Raw genomic sequence first — 23,172 nt, forward strand, 5'->3', positions numbered from 1 at the left:
TCTTCCAGATGCCAGTAAAGCCTGAGCAATCATTCTCTGCTGTGTCTGCAAAAAGTAATGTAGTGTGTGCTGTGAATGTTGTAAAGCTGGAGCCCGTGGCACCTCAATGTGGATGCAAGAGTGCCTGTACCAACAATGAGGGTCGAGACAACAATATTTTAGTAATCTGGCTGTGGATATAAGGATATAAACAAAACCCACTTGTCATCTGAAGTCTTTTATGAAAAATCAGTCACCCTGGTAAATCAAAAGGACTGAGCACTTCTAACTCAATTCAACCTATGGACATAAGTAGGCTACTACTCACTTGTACATATAGGCACCAATATATGTTTTGTTATGTTGTTTTTGTTTCTGATAATGTAAATATTTTGTTCAAATTCTAAACACCTTTGATCAGTATTGATAGCATTTCACATTTATGGAGAGCATTGATGCACAGACTGGCTATTACCTGTATCAATGGGAATGGGTTATACTCTATTTGTCTAATTGTTTCAATAAAATCTGTAAGATACATACTGTAGATTGTTTGTTTCCACCAGTTTGATGGTAACTTATTCTTACAAGTCTACACTCAATCTGGGTGAAAGTGTATGTAAAAAAAAAATTGGTTAGTGGCCATATTGGTAGCCTACTTACTATGCAAAGTAGAGTGCTATAGATAGATTCCATCATAAATCTGAGTATTACAATGTGTTTCTAAAACTCAAAAACCATAAAATGGACACTGAGTTTACTAAAAGCATCAACAGTTATGGTAAAACTCATATTCAGGTAGCCGCCATCTTGGAAATATGCAGATTAGGGGTCCACACACATCTTCATTAGTAAAGATAAGCATTCCAACACCTTTCTAATGGTCAAAAAACATAAGATAGACACCAAGTCTGTATTTCTACCTCATCTCTTTCAAACGTTATAGCCAAAATCTTTTTCGGACAGTGGTCATATTGGATCTGGCCACCATGGTGACCCCCTGGGGTCACCGGCTCGGGCACTCTGGCTCAATTGTTAGAGCATGCCCTGGGCTAATTCTGGGCAAAATCTGGTGCTTTTAGACTTGATTTGCATGAACTTAGCCTCAAATGTCCCTAAAAGTCCCACAACTATTATGTTTTGCATGGTGTTATAAATCGAGTGATAACACACATTTAGCTACCATTGGTGCAATGCTCTCACATATTTTCCTAACTCTAGAGATGTATACCTTGCCAAAAATCAATATGAGCATTATTCCCAACCCTTCTGGCCCATGGACTAATATGTAGATAGATTTTTTTTGCAAGATTTTGAGAGTAAATTAGACACTTTTTTCAAATGTTTTTGAGTTTTACTATACCAAACCTGTTAAAATCATTAAAACAACCCTCTCAATCAATTCCTCATGCAGAAATCATACAGAAAAGTGGTGTCATTTGTCTCTGTATGACGTCTAGTTCAAAAGTTATGACCCTTATCCATTTTCATCAGACATCACAATATGCCCGCAAAGATGGCCGCCAAATGGACCCATGGGACACTATTTCAACGGGGTAACAACAAAATTTGTTTATTAGACACCTTGAGGAGTACAAAAATCTATGTTAGAAAAATATATCTTTCGGGTGCGCGGGGACCCCCCGTTCCTACTAGACTATCTGTCCTGCCCGGAAGAGTCCAATACATACTACTATATACGCCTCCTATCTGCGTTCAAGGTGTGTACGGCAAGCCACAGATACCACCCGCTACAAATTATTAATGTATTTACCGATGATGATGATGATATATATTTCTGTAGTTATTTATTTATTTAGCCTATTAGGCTACTAGCCTATTACTGACTGACATAGCCTACTAATCAACTTTTGCACAGTGGAACTTGCAAGCTGCCGTATTAAAACTCAAATAAGAAGAAAGGTTAGGTCACCTGATGCAGCTGGATTCGCGAGATCAAGATCACACACAGATAACTGCATCCTCCATTAGTCACAATCTAACGGCTAGATGTCGGGAAACTGAATGATATCCAGAATCAGAAGGATGTTGGACGGCGAAGAGCGCCTGAGGACCAACACTCAGGTAAGTTTACTAGCCAAAGTTAGTTAATTAAAGTTAGCTAAATGTTAGCAAGCAATGCTGTCTTTTTTTAAAGGGGCAATCCCAATGGCCAAGGGCCAGCGTGCTCTCATATACCCGTGTTGTTGAAGTAGTTTTCACACTACCTCCCCCTGCAGTCTTCACCATGGCTGCAGGGGGGAATCGAACCCGGCTATTATTGCTTATCGGAGCTTTTTAAAGACGAGCACGCTAACCAGTCGGCCAAAGAGACAGTCCCAGCAGACGTGCTGGTTGGTGCTGGGTGACCCCTATTAGCCTAGCGTCACCATGCTAGAGTGACGCCAGCTCGATTTATATAACTTTAGAAAAGAAGCAACAATCTCTGTCGTTACAGCCGCAAAATTCTTAATTTAAGATCCTGGTGAAATATGGTCTAAATGTGAACCTGTATAGATCAGTCACACTGTTCACATTGGTTTATGTTGAACCTTCACAGCTGCCGTGGGTCCTACGCATGCACCGTATTCAGACGTGTTACCTGTCAAGAGAGCTAGGCTGTGTTGCATCCTCAGTATAATAAACAAGTTAATTACAGCAAGTTGTTTTTATTTAAATCAACTTCCAACATGGTGTCAGAAGACCTATAACGGACCTTAGTCACGGACTGTGCGTCCTCCAGCTAGATTTTTTTCAAGTGAGGACAACAACGACAAGATCTGTTAGCCGGCGCGGCTAGCAGTTAGCCTGCATATCTGAACATGGCAGAAGGATTTCGGTGTCCCGAGCCCCTCCTCTTTGATGGTAACATTGCCGAGAACTGGCGTATATTCGAGCAGGAATATGACATTTTTATAGCGGCGGCACACTATGACAAGCCGGCCTGCACACGTGCATATACTCCGCAATTTGGCAGGACCAGAGGCCATTGAACGTGAACGTTCTTTTGTGTATGCGGCGGAGGTGAGGGAGCCCGGCGAGGGTGGAAGACTCCTCGTTGAAGCAGAATCCAAAGAGAACCCCGAATGTCTCAAGAGGAAATTTCGGGAGATGTGTAACCCACAGACTAATGTCACCATGGAGAGACATAAGTTCAACATGCGGAACCAAAAGGAGAGACAATAGAATCATATGTCAGTGATTTACGGATCAAAGCAAGAAGCTGTCATTTCGGAGATCTCTATGAGGAACTGATTAGAGATACACTAGTCTGTGGTATCAACAATGACAATTTGAGAAAGGTGCTCCTGCGTGATAGTGATCTAACTCTGACTAAAGCTATCACCATCTGTCAAATTCATGAAGTGACTGAAGAGCACAATAACACGCTGGCTTCTCCACTGCATACAAATGTAGATGCAGTCGAGGCTAAATTCATGAGGAATCAAAGGCATGACATAAGAGCAAGAGGGCAATCTGACAAGCCAGGGACACAGGGTATTTCAAACTGCAACAACTGTGGTGGCGCTCATGCAGCTAAAAGGGACAAATGCCCAGCTTTCGGCCAGCAGTGCCACACATGCAAAAAATTGAATCATTTTAGGAAGTGCTGCAAGTCTAACCAACAGCAAACCTACAATAGGCCGAGACCTAGGAGAAGTCATCAGCTGGAAGCTGGTAGCGATGATTACACTACGGATGAGACATTTTATGTTGATGGCATATCACCAGAAGTGAATGTTGATTCAACTGTAACTCAGATAGAAAAAAATTAAGAGGCTTTTGTCATGCTGCAAGTCAATGGCACACCTTTAGAGATTAAAGTTGACACGGGTGCCAAGTGTAATGTTTTGTCAAAAGAGACATTTGAACAGTTACAAACTAAGGAACAAATAAGAGCATGCAATAAATCCACAAGTCTCGTTGCATATGGGGGCAGTAAAATCAAGACTGTTGGTATGGTAAAGTTGCAATGCCACCTAAAGGGACAGCCTTACATGTTGCCATACTACATCGTTAAAGAGGATGTTATGCCACTGTTAGGACTAGGTGCAAGCAGGCAACTGGGGCTAGTCTCATTCAGCAAAGATGTTCACCAATTAAGCCCCACGGATGATGATTTGTCTCTTCAGATTCAGACAGAATACAGTGATCTCTTCTCAGATGAGCTTGGAAAGCTACCTGTAACATACTCCATGACAATCGACCCCGATGTGAGACGCGTCGTTCGTCCTGCACATCGCATCGCTGTAGCCATGAAAGACAGAGTCAAAGCTGAGCTTGACAGGATGATGAAACTGGGTGTCAGAGCCAACAGACTGGGTGTCATCCATGGTCGCTACTAACAAAAAGGACAAACAAGAAATAAGGATATGCATAAATCCAAAAGACTTGAACATCGCTTTGAAAAGGCCGCACCACCCTATGCGGACTGTCGAAGAAGTGGCCGCACACATGTCAAATGCAAAAGTGTTTTCTGTCTTAGACGCTAAGAGCTCCTTTTGGCAGATTATGCTTGACGACACATCCTCAATGCTAACCACTTTTAGCACTCCCTTTGGTCGCTACAGGTTTTTGAGAATGCCATTTGGACTCACCTCTGCTAGTGAAGTGTTTCAGCGCTCCATGGAGCAGATCTTCGATGGATATCCCTGTGCGATCATAGTCGACGACATACTCATCGGAGGCGAAAGTGTGGACGAACATGATGCCAACTTAAAGGTTCTCAACCGTGCCAGGGAGGTTAACTCAAGGCAGAATCCTCTCAAGTGCAAGTACCGGCTGAATCAAGTCAGCTATGTTGGCCATGTTTTCACAAGTGAGGGGCTTAAAGCAGACCCCAACAAAACAAAAGCTATCAAAGAAATGCCAGTGCCAGCAGACGTCCCAGCCCTGCAAAGGTTTCTTGGGCTGGCCAACTATCTTGGAAAGTTCATTCCAGACTTCAGTCAGCTGACGGCTCCACTGAGGCAACTCACACACCAGGACACAGAATGGACCTGGCACGAACAGCAACAAAATGCTTTTGAAGCACTACAAAAGCACATGTCAAACGCTCCTGTTCTGTCATTCTATGATGTCAGTAAGCCAGTGACACTTACATGTGATGCCTCACAGTATGGGCTCGGGGCAGCATGTTTGAGAAAGAGCTGTTGGCAGTGGTGTTTGCATGTTCAAAGTTTAATGACTACATCTACGGCAAGCATGTGACCATTGAAACTGTAGTAATGCAGATGTAATCAATGAAGAGTTCTGCTTTTGGTAGGTGGCTTTGGAATGTCTCTGTAACACTTGTACAACGAGCAGATAGGTATGTTATGCTACTTGGGACATTTTTCCAGTCCTCACTTAAGCGCAAACTCCGCGGCGTCAACGCGGACGTGACGTGACCAGCACGAGAGCTGTGATTGGCCGTTGCCTTGGGCCGCGCACATATCCGCTGATGTACTTGTTGTGAGGAATGAGGAAATGCCATTTCCTCATTTAACAGTGCTTGTCCCTCATCTAGCAAAGCCTTCTGCAGGCTCACCGAAATGAGTTTGGAAATAGAGGGACAATAAAATGTCCCCCCACCGACATGATTGCAAGTTCTTGGTAAACGACACGATAACATAATATGTAATGGACGTAAGTGTACCACAAGCCACCTAGTGTTTTGGCCGTGTACCGCAGCCAACGTGCCGAGTTACGTTCGAGTATGCACAGTCTCGCTGTTGCCGCTAGTCGGCGGCAAGGCTCCAAGTCGAGGCTGCGCAGAACCCTGTCAGCGCCTTTAGCGTTTAGACAAGGGACTGTGTAGGGTAACTGACTAACTGATAATCCCTTACAGTTAGATGACACACGTCCCAAAAGGGGCTAACCTGACCTGACACCCCAAGATCATTTTAGTGGGTACAATTAACGTATAATGAAAAATAGACCATCTCTGACTGTCAACTCTAAATTTTGTGTGACCCAAGGGATATAATGTTAGCTACATGCTGAATTTAAATGGTGTTAACTTGCACTCGCTAAATTACAACATTTAGACATCACACAGTAGCCACCAGCTAACTGCTTTTGCGGAATTAACGTGATCAGGACAGTTTAACTGGAATTCTGTTGCTAGGGAACAGTTTGAAACCTTGCTTATTTCTTGCTAATAATAAGGGGCACGGTGGTGCAGTGGTAGTGCTGTCGCCTCGCAGCAAGAAGGTCCCGGGTTCAATTCCCACCTGGTACGCTGTGGGCCCTGAGGGTGTGTCCCCATCCCCATGTCCTCAGTGCCTACTGCCCAGGTGGGCTCGTCAAAAGGGCCTTTCTGTGCAGAGTTTACGCGTTCTCCCCGTGCTCCCCTGGGGTTTCCTCCAGATAGGAACCCCCCGCTAAAAAAAACATGGCAAAAAATAAAATAATAATAATAATATGGGTATATTTTAGAATCTTTATATCGTCAAGTACGTAGGCTACAGTTTTAACTTGACAACAAAGGTTCTAAATTGCTCCTGGCTTACTTCCTATTGTCTTGTTTGCTAATACAATAGCTGGCAGGAAATAAGCTAGGTTTCAAACTGTTCCCTAGCAACAGCATTCCAGTGAAACTAGGGATGTTTGATATTGGCTTTTTTACCGATATCCGATAGTGTCCAACTCTTAATTTCCGATACCGATATCAACCGATATCAACCGATACCGATATAAGGAGGCTTTTTTTTCACCAAAATTTCAGGTAACAAGTTACATAATGTAGCTTAATGTAGCTGAAGAGTTTAATATATAATATGCATGTTGTGTTAAAGTTGCAAGTGTTATTGGGGCAGTGGTGGCCCAACGGTTAGAGAAGCGAGCTTGTGACCAGAAGGTCGTCGGTTCAATCCCCGGGACCGGCAGGATAAATCTGGGTGGGGAAAGTGAAAAGGCAGCACTTGCCCCTCCCTCATTACCACCACTGAGGTGCCCTTGAGCAGGGCCCTTAACCCCAACCGCTCCTGTGTGCGTGAATGTGAACAGGGCACTCCTGAAACAGAGCATTGCTCTCAGTGAGACTCAGCGTTGCCAGGTGTACGATAATTATCGTATTTGTACGATAATTTCGCCTTCTGTACGATGTACGATCGATAATGCCAAAATTCCAAGAAAGTACGATAATTTGATCATTTTGTGACACTTAGTTGTAATCAATATACTAATATGGATCCTATGTTTGTTTATACACAATACACGTCTTCTCACAACGTCTTTGCAGTCAATCATGCATTCCCCTAGGACAGGGGTTCCCAAACTTTTCCGTCCAAGTAAAACTAAATACCAAACCAAATTTCCCAGGGACCACTTCCACTGCGTATACCAACCCCCCCCCCCTAAAATAAAATGAGCTGATGTAATCATGCAATAGCAGCAGAAAGGCTAAATGCCAATATAAGGCTATACTAGATGGTTCAAAACGGACACACACACACGCACACACCTGCCAACATTAGGCTGTGAAAAAGAGGACCCCTTCATCAGTGATGTCACTTTAGCAATTGTGATGTCATCAGTGATGTCACTTTAGCAATTGTGATGTCATCAGTGATGTCACTCGAGCAATTGTGATGTCATCAGTGATTCCATTCCAGCAATTGTGATGTCATCAGTGATGTCATAAATCAATTGTGATGTCATCAATGATGTCATAAATCATTCCTGGCTGAGGCTATATAAGTGGTGATTGGTGAAGCACGGCCAGAAAGCCATTAACAGAAGAAGGTGGAAGACGGCCACTGCTCGCGTACGATAATTTCCCTCCAAAAACGATAATTTTGACCCTCAGGTACGATAACTCAACATTTCCCACCTGGCAACACTGGTGAGACTCCCCCTGTATTAAAAAAAAAAAAAAAAAAAAATCGGCATGAAAACCGATACCGATATTTTCCGATATTAATTTTTTATGCTAATATCGGCCGATAATATCGGTAGGCCGATAATATCGGACATCCCTAAGTGAAACCATCCGTCTACTATTGTCCTTTAATTCACAATAAGCCAGATTCAGCATCATTACTCTTCTTTTCCACAGTGTACCTAAGCCAGTGAAAGCAACCGAGAAGCTATAGAGTGAATATACACAGACAGCCAACCATGACGTCACTGGTAAGTTCTGAGTGGAGTTTTCAAACTGTGTTATTCCTCTACATAGCCTGTAATGTCTGTCTGTGTGGCTTGTGCACTGTTACAGTTTAGATGTCAAATATATTGCACTTTTCACATGCATTATTCTATTAAACTCAGTTAGCCCAAGTCCAACACCACACACAGTGCTCAAATCCAATTCAAAAGAGGCCGTAGTCCATTTGGTATTACAATCCTTCAGTTGACGTTCCAGATTGGAGGAAATTCAGTGCCAAGAGCAAAACTTCTAAAGTGATTCTCTGGATGTGTCTTTGTCTTACAGGGGGGCAGCAGTTCTTCAGCCACAGAATACACTGTGCGAGTCCCAAAGTGAGTAACATCATAGCCTGCCTTCCACCCCGACAATGCAAATAACTACACAATGTGTGGCAGCTATTCTTTCTCTGACCGCGCCTGTCTGACCGCGCCCTGCTGTCTGACCGCGCCCTGCTGTCTGACCGCTCCCTGCTGTATGTCTCTGCTCTGTTGTGTGTTAGTTTGTACATGGAAAATGTTGCTTTAATTTCATGCCATGTCAGCTTTTGACCTTTTTGTTGCTGTGGGGGGCCGTAGAGTCAAATCTGTATAGTCCTTATTCCTGCGATGGTGGTGAGTTAGTGAACATAGGTATTTTACTACTTCCCTCTTCTGTAGGCTAGTAGCTTACATGTAATAATATTCCTATTGGGAGTTATGGATTTGTTGGGATATAGGCTATTTAGTAGGCTATATACAGGAATACTATAGTAGTTTTCCGTAAAGGAACGCACAACAGGGAAGACTCGGGTAACAGTGATTTTTTTCCCTATTTGCCATTCCTTTGATTCCACTGCTGTATTGAACTATGCTTTGGTTGGAATTGTGGTTTGGTTATAATTATTTCTGATAGTAGAACTTCAATCTTCGAGATGGTTTCCCGTCAGTCCTCCTGTAATTTTTTATGAATGAACTGAGCTTCTTAAATAGACATCGACTCATCTCTGTTACTACCTCCGCTGGCGGAGTGAAAAGTGTAACAAAATGACACGCCATTCCGTCCTTGTGACATTTAAACAGGAGGTGAGGCGTAGTAACGCTGCAATGATCCTGTATAAAAGGGACTTATGATGAAACATGACAGATTCAGACAGCTATTCGGTGCAGTGGCTCAGTGGTTAGCATAGCACTGCTTCCTCTCAGCACTGTCTTTGTGCCTGCCTCCTCCCGTGTTTGTGTGTGCTTCCAATGGGTGCTGGATTCCCACAGTCCAATGACTAGCAAGTCAGGTCAAATGTGAGACTGGAAAGTGGTGTGAATGTGTGTTAGCCCAGTGATCTACTGGTGACCTGTCCAGGGTATTTCCCTTCCTTTTGCCCAGTGCATGCTGGGATAGGCTCCAGTTCACTGTGACCCTCAATAGGAATAAGCAACTGAAGACAATGAATGAATGAACTACCGTAATGTCTGTTTGCCTGTCTGTCTATTCCATAGGAACACCAGCAAGAAGTACAGCATCATGGCCTTCAACTCAGGAGACAAAGTCAACTGTTCCACCTGGACACAGGTGGGTCTACCCTTACTGTTCCACCTGGACACAGGTGGGTCTACTCTTACTGTTCCACCTGGACACAGGTGGGTCTACGCTTACTGTTCAACCTGGACACAGGTGGGTTACTCTTACTGTTCCACCTGGACACAGGTGGGTCTACTCTTACTGTTCCACCTGGACACAGGTGGGTTACTCTTACTGTTCCACCTGGTCACAGGTGGGTTACTCTTACTGTTCCACCTGGACACAGGTGGGTTACTCTTACTGTTCCACCTGGACACAGGTGGGTTACTCTTACTGTTCCACCTGGACACAGGTGGGTTACTCTTACTGTTCCACCTGGACACAGGTGGGTTACTCTTACTGTTCCACCTGGTCACAGGTGGGTTACTCTTACTGTTCCACCTGGACACAGCTGGGTTACTCTTACTGTTCCACCTGGACACAGGTGGGTCTACGCTTACTGTTCCACCTGGACACAGGTGGGTTACTCTTACTGTTCCACCTGGACACAGGTGGGTTACTCTTACTGTTCCACCTGGACACAGGTGGGTTACTCTTACTGTTCCACCTGGACACAGGTGGGTCTACTCTTACTGTTCCACCTGGACACAGGTGGGTCTACTCTTACTGTTCCACCTGGACACAGGTGGGTTACTCTTACTGTTCCACCTGGACACAGGTGGGTTACTCTTACTGTTCCACCTGGTCACAGGTGGGTTACTCTTAGACAGATGAATGTCACTCATATCCCATGGGAACTCTGGCTCTTTCAAATAACGCTTGAGGCAGGCTGCAGCAGAACATCAATAATGATGTGCCTTTTTTCCACTTTCATGAACACTTTGCTTATTTACACTTGGGTATATTTTTCTATACTCAATTTAACACATTCACTGCCAGCCGTTTTTTTTTTTACTGTAGGTAGGTTCTGCCAGAGGGTTTTTTTGAGGATTCTGGCTCATCTTTCAAGACCCGAGGATTCTTTTCTGCTAAGATTTTGTGAACACACAATATCTCAAAAGAACTAATAGAATGTGTGCTTTCTCTGTCTAAAAGAGTTAGTTTGTAGAGTTAGTAGTTATGTAAGCATTAGCAGTTGAATACAGCATGGTTTCAGCGTCAGAAAAATTATTCTGAGATAAACGGCTTTTTGTGAAATTCGATAGAACAGTCACTTTAACCATTCATTTTTGGCATCAGTAAGACGTCAGACATCTAAACAATAGTTTTGAACAGTAATTTCCTCCATAACAGCAGGAAACCCCCCTCTGCTTCCAACTCCTCCCTCCGTGTGTGTTCTCCTCCTGCCTCCCTGGCTCTGCAGCGGGCGTGTCACAACGAAGTTGCTGCTGCTGCTGTGCCTGTCTGCGCAGCCGCTCTTTGAGGAAGTCTGGGTGGACTCGCTCGTTTCTTGGAGTTTTGGTTGAGAGCTTTGATGAAGCTTTTGCGATTCTGGTCATATTTATGCTGCGTGTTTCAAAGTGTGCATCCAATCTATTCTTGGAACCCCCCACCGTTGCCACCGCTGTGCATCAGCGCGAAAGTGAAAGCGTTTTCGCCATCAATTTTACAGTATGAGAACGGCTTCCTCGCGCTTTTCCCTCCAGTTTTGGGTCGCCTCTTTCTACTGTGGAGAGACATGTCGCCACTCAGTGGGTCGGTAAAATAGATTATACACATTCAATACCTCCAATTCTGGTATAGGAGACGTAAAAGGGTTAGATCAACGTCCCACCGTCAAAAAAAAGAAATCGATTTTTTTGACGTAAAAACACGTCATTGGCAGTGAACGGTTGGATTTTGTTTGACGTAAAAACACGTCATTGGCAGTGAACGTGTTAAGAATGTAAATGTGTTAATTTTGTGTTCTGAAGATTAAGGTAATCACCATGGAGCTAGTCCACTGACTGAGTGAGGGGCTATGTTGGAGTGTTTGTATTAGCTTGAGTAGGCTTACTTTTGATGCCTACAGAAAATATAGAAAGTCAGCAATAGCGTGGCCGTGGTGGCAGCCATGGTGGTCCTAGTTATTGCAAGGATATGGCCTTTTGAATTATCATTGTCATTTATCATTGATGTTTCTGACTTTCTGGTATTTTGAAAATATTTTTATTGGACCTATTCAATTTTTAGAGCATGGGTCTTCAACAGGTTGTCCGCGGCACCCTGGTGGTCCGTGAAAGCATAGCAGGTGGTCTCTGTCCCTGACCATGCATTCAATAATGTACGCGGCTGTGGCTCAGGAGGTAGAGCGCGTCGTCCACCAACCAGAAGGTCGGTGGTTTGATCCCCGGCTCCTCCAGTCCACATGTGTCCTTGGGCAAGACACTGAACCCCAAATTGCTCCCGGCTCCTCCAGTCCACATGTCGATGTGTCATTGGGCAAGACACTGAACCCCAAATTGCTCCCGATGGCTGTGCCAGCACCCTGCGTGGCAGCTTGCCGCCTTCGGTGTGCGAATGGGTGAATGTAAAGGTAAAGGTAAAGTCCCACTGATTGTCACACAATGTGTGAAATTTGTTCTCCGCATTTGACCCATCCCCTGGGGGAGCGGTGAGCGGCAGCGTGCGCCGCGCTCGGGAATCACATGGTGATATGTAGGCACATTGTAAAGCGCTTTGGTTAAAACCGCTATATAAATGCAGTCCATTTACCATTTTACCATTTACCATGTAGTTGCCATGTAATCTCAACCCATTTCCTCACACCAATGGTCCTCAGGTTGCTTCTTCAGACAGCATGGTGGTCCCTGGGTCACAACAATCACGAAAGAACACTCAACACAAACGGCTCATCTGTTAGCTCCACGTTTCTTTTGCAGTGCTGTTGACAGGAAGAACCAAATATAGCAGGGGGTAAAACGAGCATAAATGTGCACGGCCAAGAGCCTCAGCGTTGAGTTCCGGTTATTCAGGTATTGAAACGACTTTGCCCCCAGAGGTTAAAAAATATATATTTGTTTTTATTAATTTTTTAACCAATGGATTCCCAGATTTTGTGCCTAATAACTAGTATTAATAATTACAAAAGATAACGCCGGACCTGTTAACCTCTCCATTGAGACAGTACATGTATGTTATGTGTGTCCATATAAATTCAACGATAACAAAAGGGGTATAGTAAAATATATTGCAGGAAATATAGTAGGAAATACAAGATGGACTATTAAAAGGGAATAATGTCAGAGCGACTATATTGATATAATTGGTTCTAAATGTAAATGCAATGAAAAAGGCCATTAGTTGTAAACATAAGATGAGTAGTGCTGCTGAGAAATGAACATGTCCATTGCAAACACTTGCTTCTTATGACACATTAGGACACATACTGACACTTATATTGCTACACTGCATCATAATGTTGGCAAGATGCCTCATATATTTTCAAATTAAATAGTCCACACCGAGCTGTTTCTATCCACCTTATTTTTGGCGGCCATTTTTGCCTGATCTGCATGTGGGTGCTTCTTCCGGTGTGATCCTCCCAGCCTTGTTGCTGACAGCTTGACACCCGTCTGGGCGAACGGAGCAAATCACTAATCAGGTCCAGCTTGGCAGAAATCTCGTCGATAAATATCCCTTTAAGAGCGCAGTGCATTCATGGGTAATCGCCTGCTGTGGCTAATATTAACCATTTCGAGTAACACTGTTTCCATACGGATCACCAGCGTTAGTTTGTTGTTTATAACGTGGCTATATTCATAACGTTTTCTATCTCGGATGCGTTATTTCGAATCGCACATAGGTTGCGCCAAACCACACCTAGGTTATGCCTGGCGCAACCTATGTGGGTTTCAGGACGAAACGGACTCGAGCCACTAACGTCATCTTAAGAGCACAATATTCCTGGAATGCAAGTTTAACTAAACAGTTACATGTCCTCTGCATTCTACATAAAATTAAGATACGGTATTACGGGTTGTTTTATTTTGTATGTTACATACTTATTGACCAAGTTATGTTCAATTCAGCCAGGGTACAAGAGACTGAGTGTAGGTGGCCATCTTTTCAAATCAAGTAGAATACATTAGGAAATGGCAAGCTGCAACAATGAGTCACGTTAAACCGGAACTTGTACGCACAATTATTTTTTACAGTGGGGCATTCAAAAATAAGGTGGATAGATCCATTCATTTTCCACAGTGCAGGAATTTTCCTGCCATGACCATGAATGTTCCCCACGGTGATCGATAGTTTATTAGTCCCTCTTGTGGGCAGTTTAAGTATAGCACTTTCCTTGTTAAACGTTCAGGGCCTCGTTTACCAGTAATGATTGTGAGGTAAAGAGTGCTTTAAGTGTAATCCTATGAAGGCTTGTTCATTACCTACGTGCGTTTCTCAACGCAGCACTTAGTCAAGTGTATTTTAAAGCAGGCGCGTAGCCACGGGTATGCCAGGGTGTGCCAATGCCACCCAGACAGGCCGCTGGCACACCCAAAAAAAATGGGGTAAAAAAAGTTTTTTGTTTGTCTGCAAAACACATGTCAACGCTGTCATGCACTGTGTCCAACTGTCCGCTGACCTATGTGCCCCGGAGCATCATGGGAAACTAGTTAAGCTGTCGTCCACGTAAAGTAAACAAATGCACGCACAGCAGCAGCAGCAGCAGCGCCAAATAAGACATGAAACAAAGCTCGCTTTTAAGCTTTTTCGGCAAAGGCAAGAAACGTCGCATTGACGACGAGGAAGAAGATGACTCGTCGTCACCCTCCCCCTCAACAAGTGCGGATAGTGGTGCACCCGTTCCCGCACCTGTATTGGTGGTGTACAGTGGAGGAGAAACAGACGAGGAAGAAGATGATGTAGCCGAAACAATGACGCTAACAGCGGGGAACGCAGCCAACACACCGGAGGTTTGTGCAGAGCCAGAGGACACTAACGCTTTGGACGCTACAGATCTCTCTGCAGTAGACGAACCTGCATGCCAACCAAATTTGCGTTCTTTCCCGACTACAACACTCTTTGGAAAACGGAGGTGTTTTTCAGCTAAATGGTACAACAAATACAGTTGGCTAGAGTACAGCATTAAAGTTGATGCTGTACTTTGCCAGCCTTGCCGCCATTTCAGCACTGATGTGTATGTGAAGGAGGGAAGATTTAACAAAGCAGGACTGAAAAACTGGGGGCATATTAACGAAAGTTGTGTTAAACACGAAGCTAGTAAAGCCCATATATCTGCTGTGGCCAGGCACAAGGCTTTCCTGGAGATTAAAAGTACTGGATGCGACATCATACACCAAGTAACAAAAGACCCACAGGAGCGATTCTCTGACCTTATTGAGAGAAACAGGGCACATGTGAAAGTGGTGATTGACCTGGTGCTTTTCTGTGTGAAGCAAGGAATTGCACTGCGTGGTCACAGAGAAGACACAGAAAGCATGAACAGAGGAAACTTTCTTGAGCTGTTTGAACTGATCTGTGCATATGACCCAGAGATTAAAAAGCGCTTTGATGAGCTTCCAGGAAATGCAAAGATGCTGAGTCCTGACATTCAAAACGATCTAATGGAAACTGCAGCATCTGTCCTCCTCCGAAAAATCAAAGCGGAATTGCATGCACAGACTGACACCTACTATGCAATTTTAGCTGATGAATACAAAGACCTCTCAAAGAAGGAACTGATTGCTGTCTGTGTGAGGTATATTCATAATGGCAATCTGAGAGAGAGAGCTGTCGGATTTCTTGCGACAGAGGATATGACATCATCTGGCATCGCTGCCAAAATTGTGGAGATACTGGAACCACTGCAACTGGACCCTAAGTTGTGTGTGGGGTTCAGTTTTGATGGGGCATCAGTCATGTCAGGTGGAAAAGCTGGAGTGCAAGTGCTGCTAAAAAAAAACTTCCCCCATGCAGTGTATGTACATTGTCACTCCCACCGACTGAATCTTGTACTTTCAACAGCATCAAAAGTGTCTCCTACTGTAGCAACCTTTTTTGAAGTTGTAAATTCACTGCACCATTTTATGACTGGTGCCAACAGACACGCTAAATTTCTAGTTATCCAAAAAGAGCTTCATCCCAACAGACCCTGTGTTGAGCTTGTGCGTTCCACAGATATTAGATGGAGTTCAAAATCTGAGTCTGTCAGTCAGGTTTTGACCTTATATGACGCCATATTAGAAACACTGAGTGTGTTTGCAGAAGGCTCTGGTCAGACCAAAATAGACGCTGACTCTCTCTTGCAACAAATACAGACCAAGAAATTCATCTTTCTCCTTGTGGCTTTTTCCAAGCTGTTCAGTGCCAGTGATTTTGTAACAAAAGGCCTTCAGTCCCCATCTGCTTTGGTGACTGACTGCATCCACATGATTGAGAACCTCAAAGAAACTTTTGATAACTTGAGGAATAACTCAGATGGGGAATTTGAGAAAATCATCAGGCTTACAGATGACATCATGAAGAAAAATGATGTGAAGAACTGGGACGTTGCGGGCACACGTAATAGGAAATTACCTTCCAGGTTTGCTGATGCGCATGTGACCTCGACAGTGGGCAGGTCTGCACCCATTAGGAGTGACGTGGATTTGCAGTCGTTGTGGATTTCAATTCTTGACAGACAGCTTATGGAACTTAACAACCGTTTCCAGAGTGACTCCTATGGAATAATGAAGGCTGCTGCCGCCCTGCTCCCGGAGTCAGATTCATTTTGCCAGATGGAAATACTACAGGCTCCAATCAAGCATTATGGACTTTCAATGGACGGGCCTGAACTAACAGTATTTGGGCAACTGATCAAACGAAAGGTGAAAGCGGGACACAATTACCGGTCCCTAATTGAAGTCTTAGACTCATGTGATAAAGATGTATTCCCCAAAATGAACAGTTTACTTCGTGTTTTGATTACATTGCCCGTTACAAGCTGTTCAGTGGAGCGCCTGTTCTCAACAGTCACCAGGATCAAAACCAGCAGCAGAGCATCCATGCTCACAGGAAGATTAAATAGCCTGTCATTGCTGGCTTTTGAAAGTGATCTCACTCAAACTTTGGAGTCTAATGAGATAATTGAATTATTCAAAAAAAAGCCACGTCGTCTTGGCCTGTAAATGTGAACTTGTACAGGTAGGCCGCTGTATCCCAAGGTTAGCCTAAATAATTTTGGGTTATCCTCTATTGATAAGCATATGCAAATAGCGATTGCACTGATTATAATGCAAATAATCAAAGTAATGCAATGTACACTGACTGAGTAAATCACTTTTTTATATGGTTGTGTTTTAAGCAAGCCATTATTGTTATATATTTGGAGGTGCAGATGAGTCTGTGTTGTAGATACTGACCTTGTTAAGTGTACTTAAAGTAAGTAACTGTACTGACTAAAACATACATTTTTCTATAGCCTACACTGTTATGTTTTGAAACCTGACAGTATGGATTTGTGTGCAGATGCATGTGTGTTGTAGAAACCAGGGCCTTGTTAAGTGAATGCACTGTTTCAATGAGGAACTAAAACGCACTTTGTAATATACTGTGTTGTGCTATGTTTTCAGGCATCGATATCTTTTTGTGGATGTGCACATATCAGACTGTGTTGTAGAGACTGGGGCCTTTTTGTCATCTATAATTCTTCTAGTACTTTCTTTTATACTGGGAAATGTTTTGGTCATAAACAAACCCTGAAGAGGTTTACAGTACATTGTCCACACAGGAGAGAAGCCATTTACATGCTCAGTCTGTGATAACAGTTTTGGTCATAAACTAGACTTGAGAAGACACATGAGAGTCCACACAGGAGTTAAGCCATTTAATTGTGCACTCTGTTTTGGTTGTGAAAGAACCTTGAAAGAACACATAGTCCACACAGGAGGGAAACTATTGAAATGCTCAGCCTGTGGTGAACATTTTTGTTATAAACAAAACTTGAAGAAACACATGATAGTCCATACAGGAGATAAACCATTTAAATGGTTGGTCTGTGGGAAATGTTTTTGTGTTAAAGAAACCCTGAAGAAATGCATCTATTCTTATTCTAGCACTTTATTTTATACTGTGAAATGTTTTGAACTGCAGATAATGTTGATGTTGTGTGTGCTGTTTGCACCGGTCTTTAAAATAAATGGAGAGAGAGAGAGCCTCCAAAGATATATACTGTATTCTCACTGTTTGTTTTTGTAGAAGAGAAATGAGACCCTCCCTGCATTGCAGCAGCAGACTTTTTTGAGATACCAAAGTAGTTTTACATGTTGCCAAAAAATACAACTTAATTGACTGCTTCTATCTGCTAATAATGAGTGCGAAAAGGAGCAAACATTGATGTCATGGTCCTATCTTAACACTTTGAGTGCCACGCCCCTTGGGCAAAAGGTTGCTGTACTGTGCCACATAGGCCGCAATGCATTTTAATATAGCCATATCATTTTTTGTGTTCCTCTTATATGGACAACCAATAGCCTTTATGAAACTTTGAACCCTTCTGTTTCATTTAAAAAAAAAAATGTGTTTATAAACCGTTCCATTTTGGAAATACACCCCTCTGAAAAAGAGTGTTTTAGACCGAACACAGCATGCTGAACTTAGTTTCTGAGATAATCACATCTTTATGTTAGAAAGGCGACAGAATGAATTCTGCTTTGAGTTGAACAAAATGATATAGCTGAAATGAAAGCTTAGAATGTCTAGTTTACCTGCGGGAAAAGTATGTCAAAAGAATGTTTTTTTTTTTTTTCTACAAATATTAGTATGCAGCTTGGTCCAACATCAAAATGCTCACTTTCACAGCGTCATGCTGGATATTGAAGTCCATATTTCCACAAAGAAAGAAGATATCAACTCTTTTTTTTTTCTGGATGAAACTACACATTCTAAGCTTTCATTTTTTGTGTAACATTATAAAAATATTCAAACACAAAATTTTCTGCATTGTTTTATTTTCTTGAAAAGAACCTTCACATTACATTACATTACATTACATTACGTCATTTGGCAGACGCTTTTATCCAAAGCGACTTACAATAACACATTTTTCTGTCTGCAATAGAACAATCAACTATGGAGCACAGTCTATGACAACTACAGCTTCTGAAGGAACAGTGGTACAAGTTTAGGTTAGTGGTACAAGGTTGGTTAGGGTTTTTTTTTTTTTATATAAGGAAAGAGAGAGACGAGGTTAGATCAAGAAGGGCCCAGATGGAGCCTGAAAAGGTGTGTCTTTAGTCTTTTCCGAAAGATCGGCAGTGATTCAGCAGTCCTGACCGAAGGTGGAAGCTCGTTCCACCATTGAGGTGCCAGGGACGAGAAGAGTCGAGATCGGGATGAGCGACTTTTGAGCCCCCGTAGCGAAGGAGGGGCGAGGCGACCTGCACTGGTGGAGGAGCGAAGGGAGCGGTGAGAGGTTTGGAACCTGACCATGGATTGCAGGTACCGGGGAGCTGTCTGGTGAACTGCCCTGTAGGCCAGTACCAGTGTCTTGAATTTGATGCGGGCCGAGATGGGAAGCCAGTGGAGCTCCTGGAAGAGGGGAGTGACGTGAGAGAATTTGGGTTGGTTGAATATCAGACGGGCTGCAGCGTTCTGAATGAGCTGGAGCGGTCGGATGTCGGTGGCAGGTAGGCCGGCCAGAAGCACGTTGCAGTAGTCCAGGCGGGAGGAGACAAGAGACTGGACCAGTAGTTGAGTCGCTTCTCTTGTGAGAAAGGGACGGATTTTGCGGATGTTGTAGAGAGAGAACCTACAGGAGCGCGCTGTAGCAGCTATGTTGGCAGAGCAAGACAGCTGGTTGTCAAGGATCACCCCGAGGTTCTTGGCTGTTTGGGAGGGGAGTACAGTGGTGTTGTCAATGGAGATGGAGAGATCTGCAAGAGGGCAGTCTTTTCCTGGGAGGAAGAGTAGCTCGGTCTTACCAAGGTTGAGCTTGAGGTGGTGGGCAGACATCCAGTCGCCAATGTCTTTGAGGCATGCAGAGATGCGAGCCTCGATTTGAGTGTCAGAGGGGGGGAAAGAAAGGAAAAGCTGGGTGTCATCAGCATAGCAGTGATAAGAAAAGCCATGAGAAGAGATCACATAGGCAAGAGATCTGATATAGAGAAGGAAAAGTAAGGGGCCCAGGACTGAGCCCTGGGGGACACCGGTGGTAAGAGGACAGGATCTGGAGAGGGACCCTCTCCATGAGACCTGGTATGAGCGGTTAGAGAGGTAAGAAGCAAACCAGGAGAGTGCAGAGCCTGAAATGCCGAGGTCAGACAGAGTGGAAAGAAGGATTTGGTGGTTGACTGTATCGAAGGCAGCAGACAGGTCAAGGAGGACAAGAACAGAAGAGAGGGATGAGGCCTTAGCAGTGTGAAGGGCCTCTGTGACAGCAAGAAGAGCTGTCTCAGTGGAGTGAGAAGCCTTGAAACCGGACTGCAGAGGGTCCAGGAGGTCATTTTGGGAGAGATAGAGAGAAAGTTGTTCGGACGCTGCTCGTTCGAGGGTTTTGGAAAGGAATGAGAGAAGAGAGACAGGTCTGTAGTTGTGAATAGCAGTAGGGTCAAGGGAGGGTTTCTTAAGCAGAGGCTTGACTCTTGCAGTCTTTAGAGCAGGGGGGACAAGACCAGAGGACAGAGAGGAGTTAATGAAGGTAGTGAGGAAGGGAGATATGTTCACAGGAGTTGGAAATGAACACATGCTGTATATTGGAGGCAAAAAAAGGTCACGAGCGATGACATCATCACTGCTGACATCACTGGACACTTGTACCGATGACATCATCCGAGCCTATGACATTGAGGACAGTTATGACATCAGCATCACTGTTATAGAAAATATTATTGTCTTGTACTATAAACAATGGGCCGTGGCCTCTCTGGGCGTCCCCCTGTCCGGACAGCCATATTCAGATGACCTGTGTGGAGTTAGCACAAAACATACAGATCTTTTATAACTGCTGCTTTGAGATGTGGGGGCGAGTCTATAGTACTGTAGTACTATAGAATAGGATAGAATAATCTATAAATAACTATCTATATATAATAATATATAATATATAATAATAATATATATAATAATATTGTAGCGAAGCTTGTTGGCTTGCTGGAGGCGAAGCGTTTGGGCTTGCCTCGTGAAGTGTGCTGGATCGTGGATGAGGGCTCACGGGCTGTGACCGATCAGAATCACGGAGATGGAGGTAGGGACCGAATTGTCGGTCCTGGGACTCGGTTGAAATACCACTGGGATGATTGGGTGTAAGGCAATCAGGCACCAGGGCCTGGCCGGTTGGAAGATGGCCAGGATTCAGTTCGGGTCCGGGTTTGGTCGCGGTGAAGGTTGACATTATTAGGGTTGAGGGAATCTCTGGAATCAAGCTGGAATCTCTTGGATGAGGTTAGTCAAGCCTAGAAGTGAGTCGTCTTAAAGTTAATATCCCAGTTGTGGCTTATATGCTCGCGTTTCGGTGTATGACATCACGTCATTGGTGATGTCACAACGTTCTAGGGAGCTATGACATCATCGATGTTACGTCTGACATTGCCGATGACCTCACAGGTGAGCTCTATGCTATGACATCATCGGTGTCATTGTTGATGATGTCATCATCATCACGTCGTGGCGCGCCGGCTGGTGGGCATCGACTGCCCCAAGAACAGGCTTGACGGTGGGCCATTATGGGCCCTTTTCTACAGCCGCTCCCAGATTCCTGTGGGGAATCTGTATTCTTCCAGAAATGGCCGGAATGGCCCTCTAGTCCCACCTGGTATAGGCAGGGCTTGGTTGATTATTCTGGGAGTGAGGGGGGCTGTGGTCCGCCTGGCCACCGGCCGCACGCCGTTGTCCAGTCCCGTACATCACAAGAGCCAAGATTTGGTGACTGTCCTCGTTGGCCAGGATGTGTGTGGGATCCTACTGCAGTAGCGAGCTGTAATGGCCTCTGGGGGCTGGAGCTTCCAGTTGACGAAACTCAGCGGCGTGAGGTCGGCGCGGGAGCCGCTCAGGAGCCAGGGGTCTATCCATCCTACCCATCCTACCCAGCTACTGCGGTAGTGAGGAGCCTCTGGTTCTGGTGGCTTGCGTTTCCAGTCGATGAGACTCAGTGGCGTAGGGTCGGTGCGGGAGCAGTTTGTCTGCCCTCGTTGGAGGGAGGCCTCTGCCCCTAGTGTCTCGTTGGCCGCCCCGTGGAGCGCCGGTGTGGCATCCTCACTGAGGGCACCGAAGGTCGTACACTCCTCCGGCTTGGGGGGAGCCGACCTGAGGCCACCGTAACTCGGCTTCAACTCCTCGCTCTTATCCGCAGTCGTGTGGAGTCGGGGTGTCTTTGGCCAGCTGTCTGGGTTGAGAAGAGGGAAGGGGGATCCGCAACCCCGCCTGCTGGTGGTGAGTGCGGGAAGAGGCCTTCCCCACGCAGTGTCGACCACAACAGCTACCTGTGATTGCGGTGGGTCGTCCTCCCACTCTTCCCTGGCCTGCAGCAGCGTCTCAGGTAGAACTGGACCATCCCAGCCTGGCTCCCATCTCCATCGGTGGTGCACGAGCAGGACAAGATGGATCCTCCCGAACTGATGGAGGGGCAAACTCCTCGGGCGGGATTCCTGCTGCAGGGCGGTGATGGGGCAGGGCTGCTCGCCTAGACCAGGGTTCGGTTCCGCAAGGGCTCTCTTGGTGCGATAGGTCTGCTCTGGGCGACTTGCCGGCGAGACGATGAGGGAGACGGCCGCCCCGTGAAGCATCTGGGGCTCCTGCCTCGCCGTCCGCCAAGGCATGTCCACTTGCTCCACTTGCTCTGACTTGTTGGCCTCCCTGGGGGGGGTGATGCCGTCCGGCTGACTGTGCCCTGTGCTGTTGGTCTCAACGTTCGCCGTGCCTCCCTGAGTCTGGTGTGTCTCGGTGGCGGGCTTGGCCGCCCCATTGCACTCTATCGCATGCTCAGGGTCGGCAACCTTTGTCGGCGGACGTGTCCTGGGTGCGGGTGTTGGTGGCATCTGTAATGGCCATTGCCTTTGTCTGGGCAGTGGAACCGGGGGTTCCCTAGCCTGGGGCGCTGGCTCTGGAGCCGCCGTGCTGACCTGACCCTGGGGTGGGGTGAGAGGCACAGGTGAAGTGGGTGGCGCCCTCCGGGTTGCTAGCCCTGAGGCCGGTACGCACGCCTGTCTCTGGTCTTGGGGGGCGAGAGGCACAGGTGGAGCTGCCGGGTCCCCGGCGAGTGGACGGGCGCGAGGCCGGGCCGCTACGTGCTCCTGCTCGACTTGCAGCCAGGCACGAACCCGGGCCTCGAGGTGGGCCAGCTCAGCTTCCCGCAGGTGTCGGCTTCTCTCCAGGCGGCGGGTGAACCGCTCTTTAGCTTGGAGGGCCCGTGCCTGGATCTGCCGGCCTTCCTCTTCGGCCTGTTGGGCCTTTGCTTGGACCTCTGCTTTGACCCGTTGACAAAGTGCCCCTGCTTGGACCCGTTGAGCCTCTTCTTGGGCCCGTTTATGGGCCCGCTGGGACTCTCTGGCGAGCTTTGTCAGCCGGTCGTACTGCTCGTGGGTTTCCTCCTCCTCCGCGTGTTGGCGGCGAAGGTTCTCAGTCGCCACGATCATCTCCTTGAAGTATTCAGTGATGTCCCGGTTGGTCTCCCTTTT

At 45.6% G+C, this 23,172-nt stretch overlaps 1 protein-coding gene across 1 annotated transcript in view; it reads left to right on the forward strand.

The window, feature by feature from the left end:
• Positions 1–8,082: 8,082 nt before the first annotated feature.
• Positions 8,083–23,172, forward strand: part of LOC310771298 (general transcription factor IIF subunit 1-like) — a gene marked incomplete at both ends in the record, with an annotated part of 32,026 nt that continues 16,936 nt past the window's right edge. Inside the window, 3 exons of the mRNA XM_083663942.1 lie at positions 8,083–8,094; positions 8,396–8,442; positions 9,583–9,655. Coding sequence (XP_083520068.1) covers positions 8,083–8,094; positions 8,396–8,442; positions 9,583–9,655 — 132 coding nt within the window. The remainder of the gene's footprint in view (positions 8,095–8,395; positions 8,443–9,582; positions 9,656–23,172) is intronic.

This window comes from Poromitra crassiceps (genome assembly GCF_964638095.1).
Source record: "Poromitra crassiceps genome assembly, contig: HAP1_SCAFFOLD_504, whole genome shotgun sequence".
NCBI lineage: Eukaryota > Metazoa > Chordata > Actinopteri > Beryciformes > Melamphaidae > Poromitra > Poromitra crassiceps.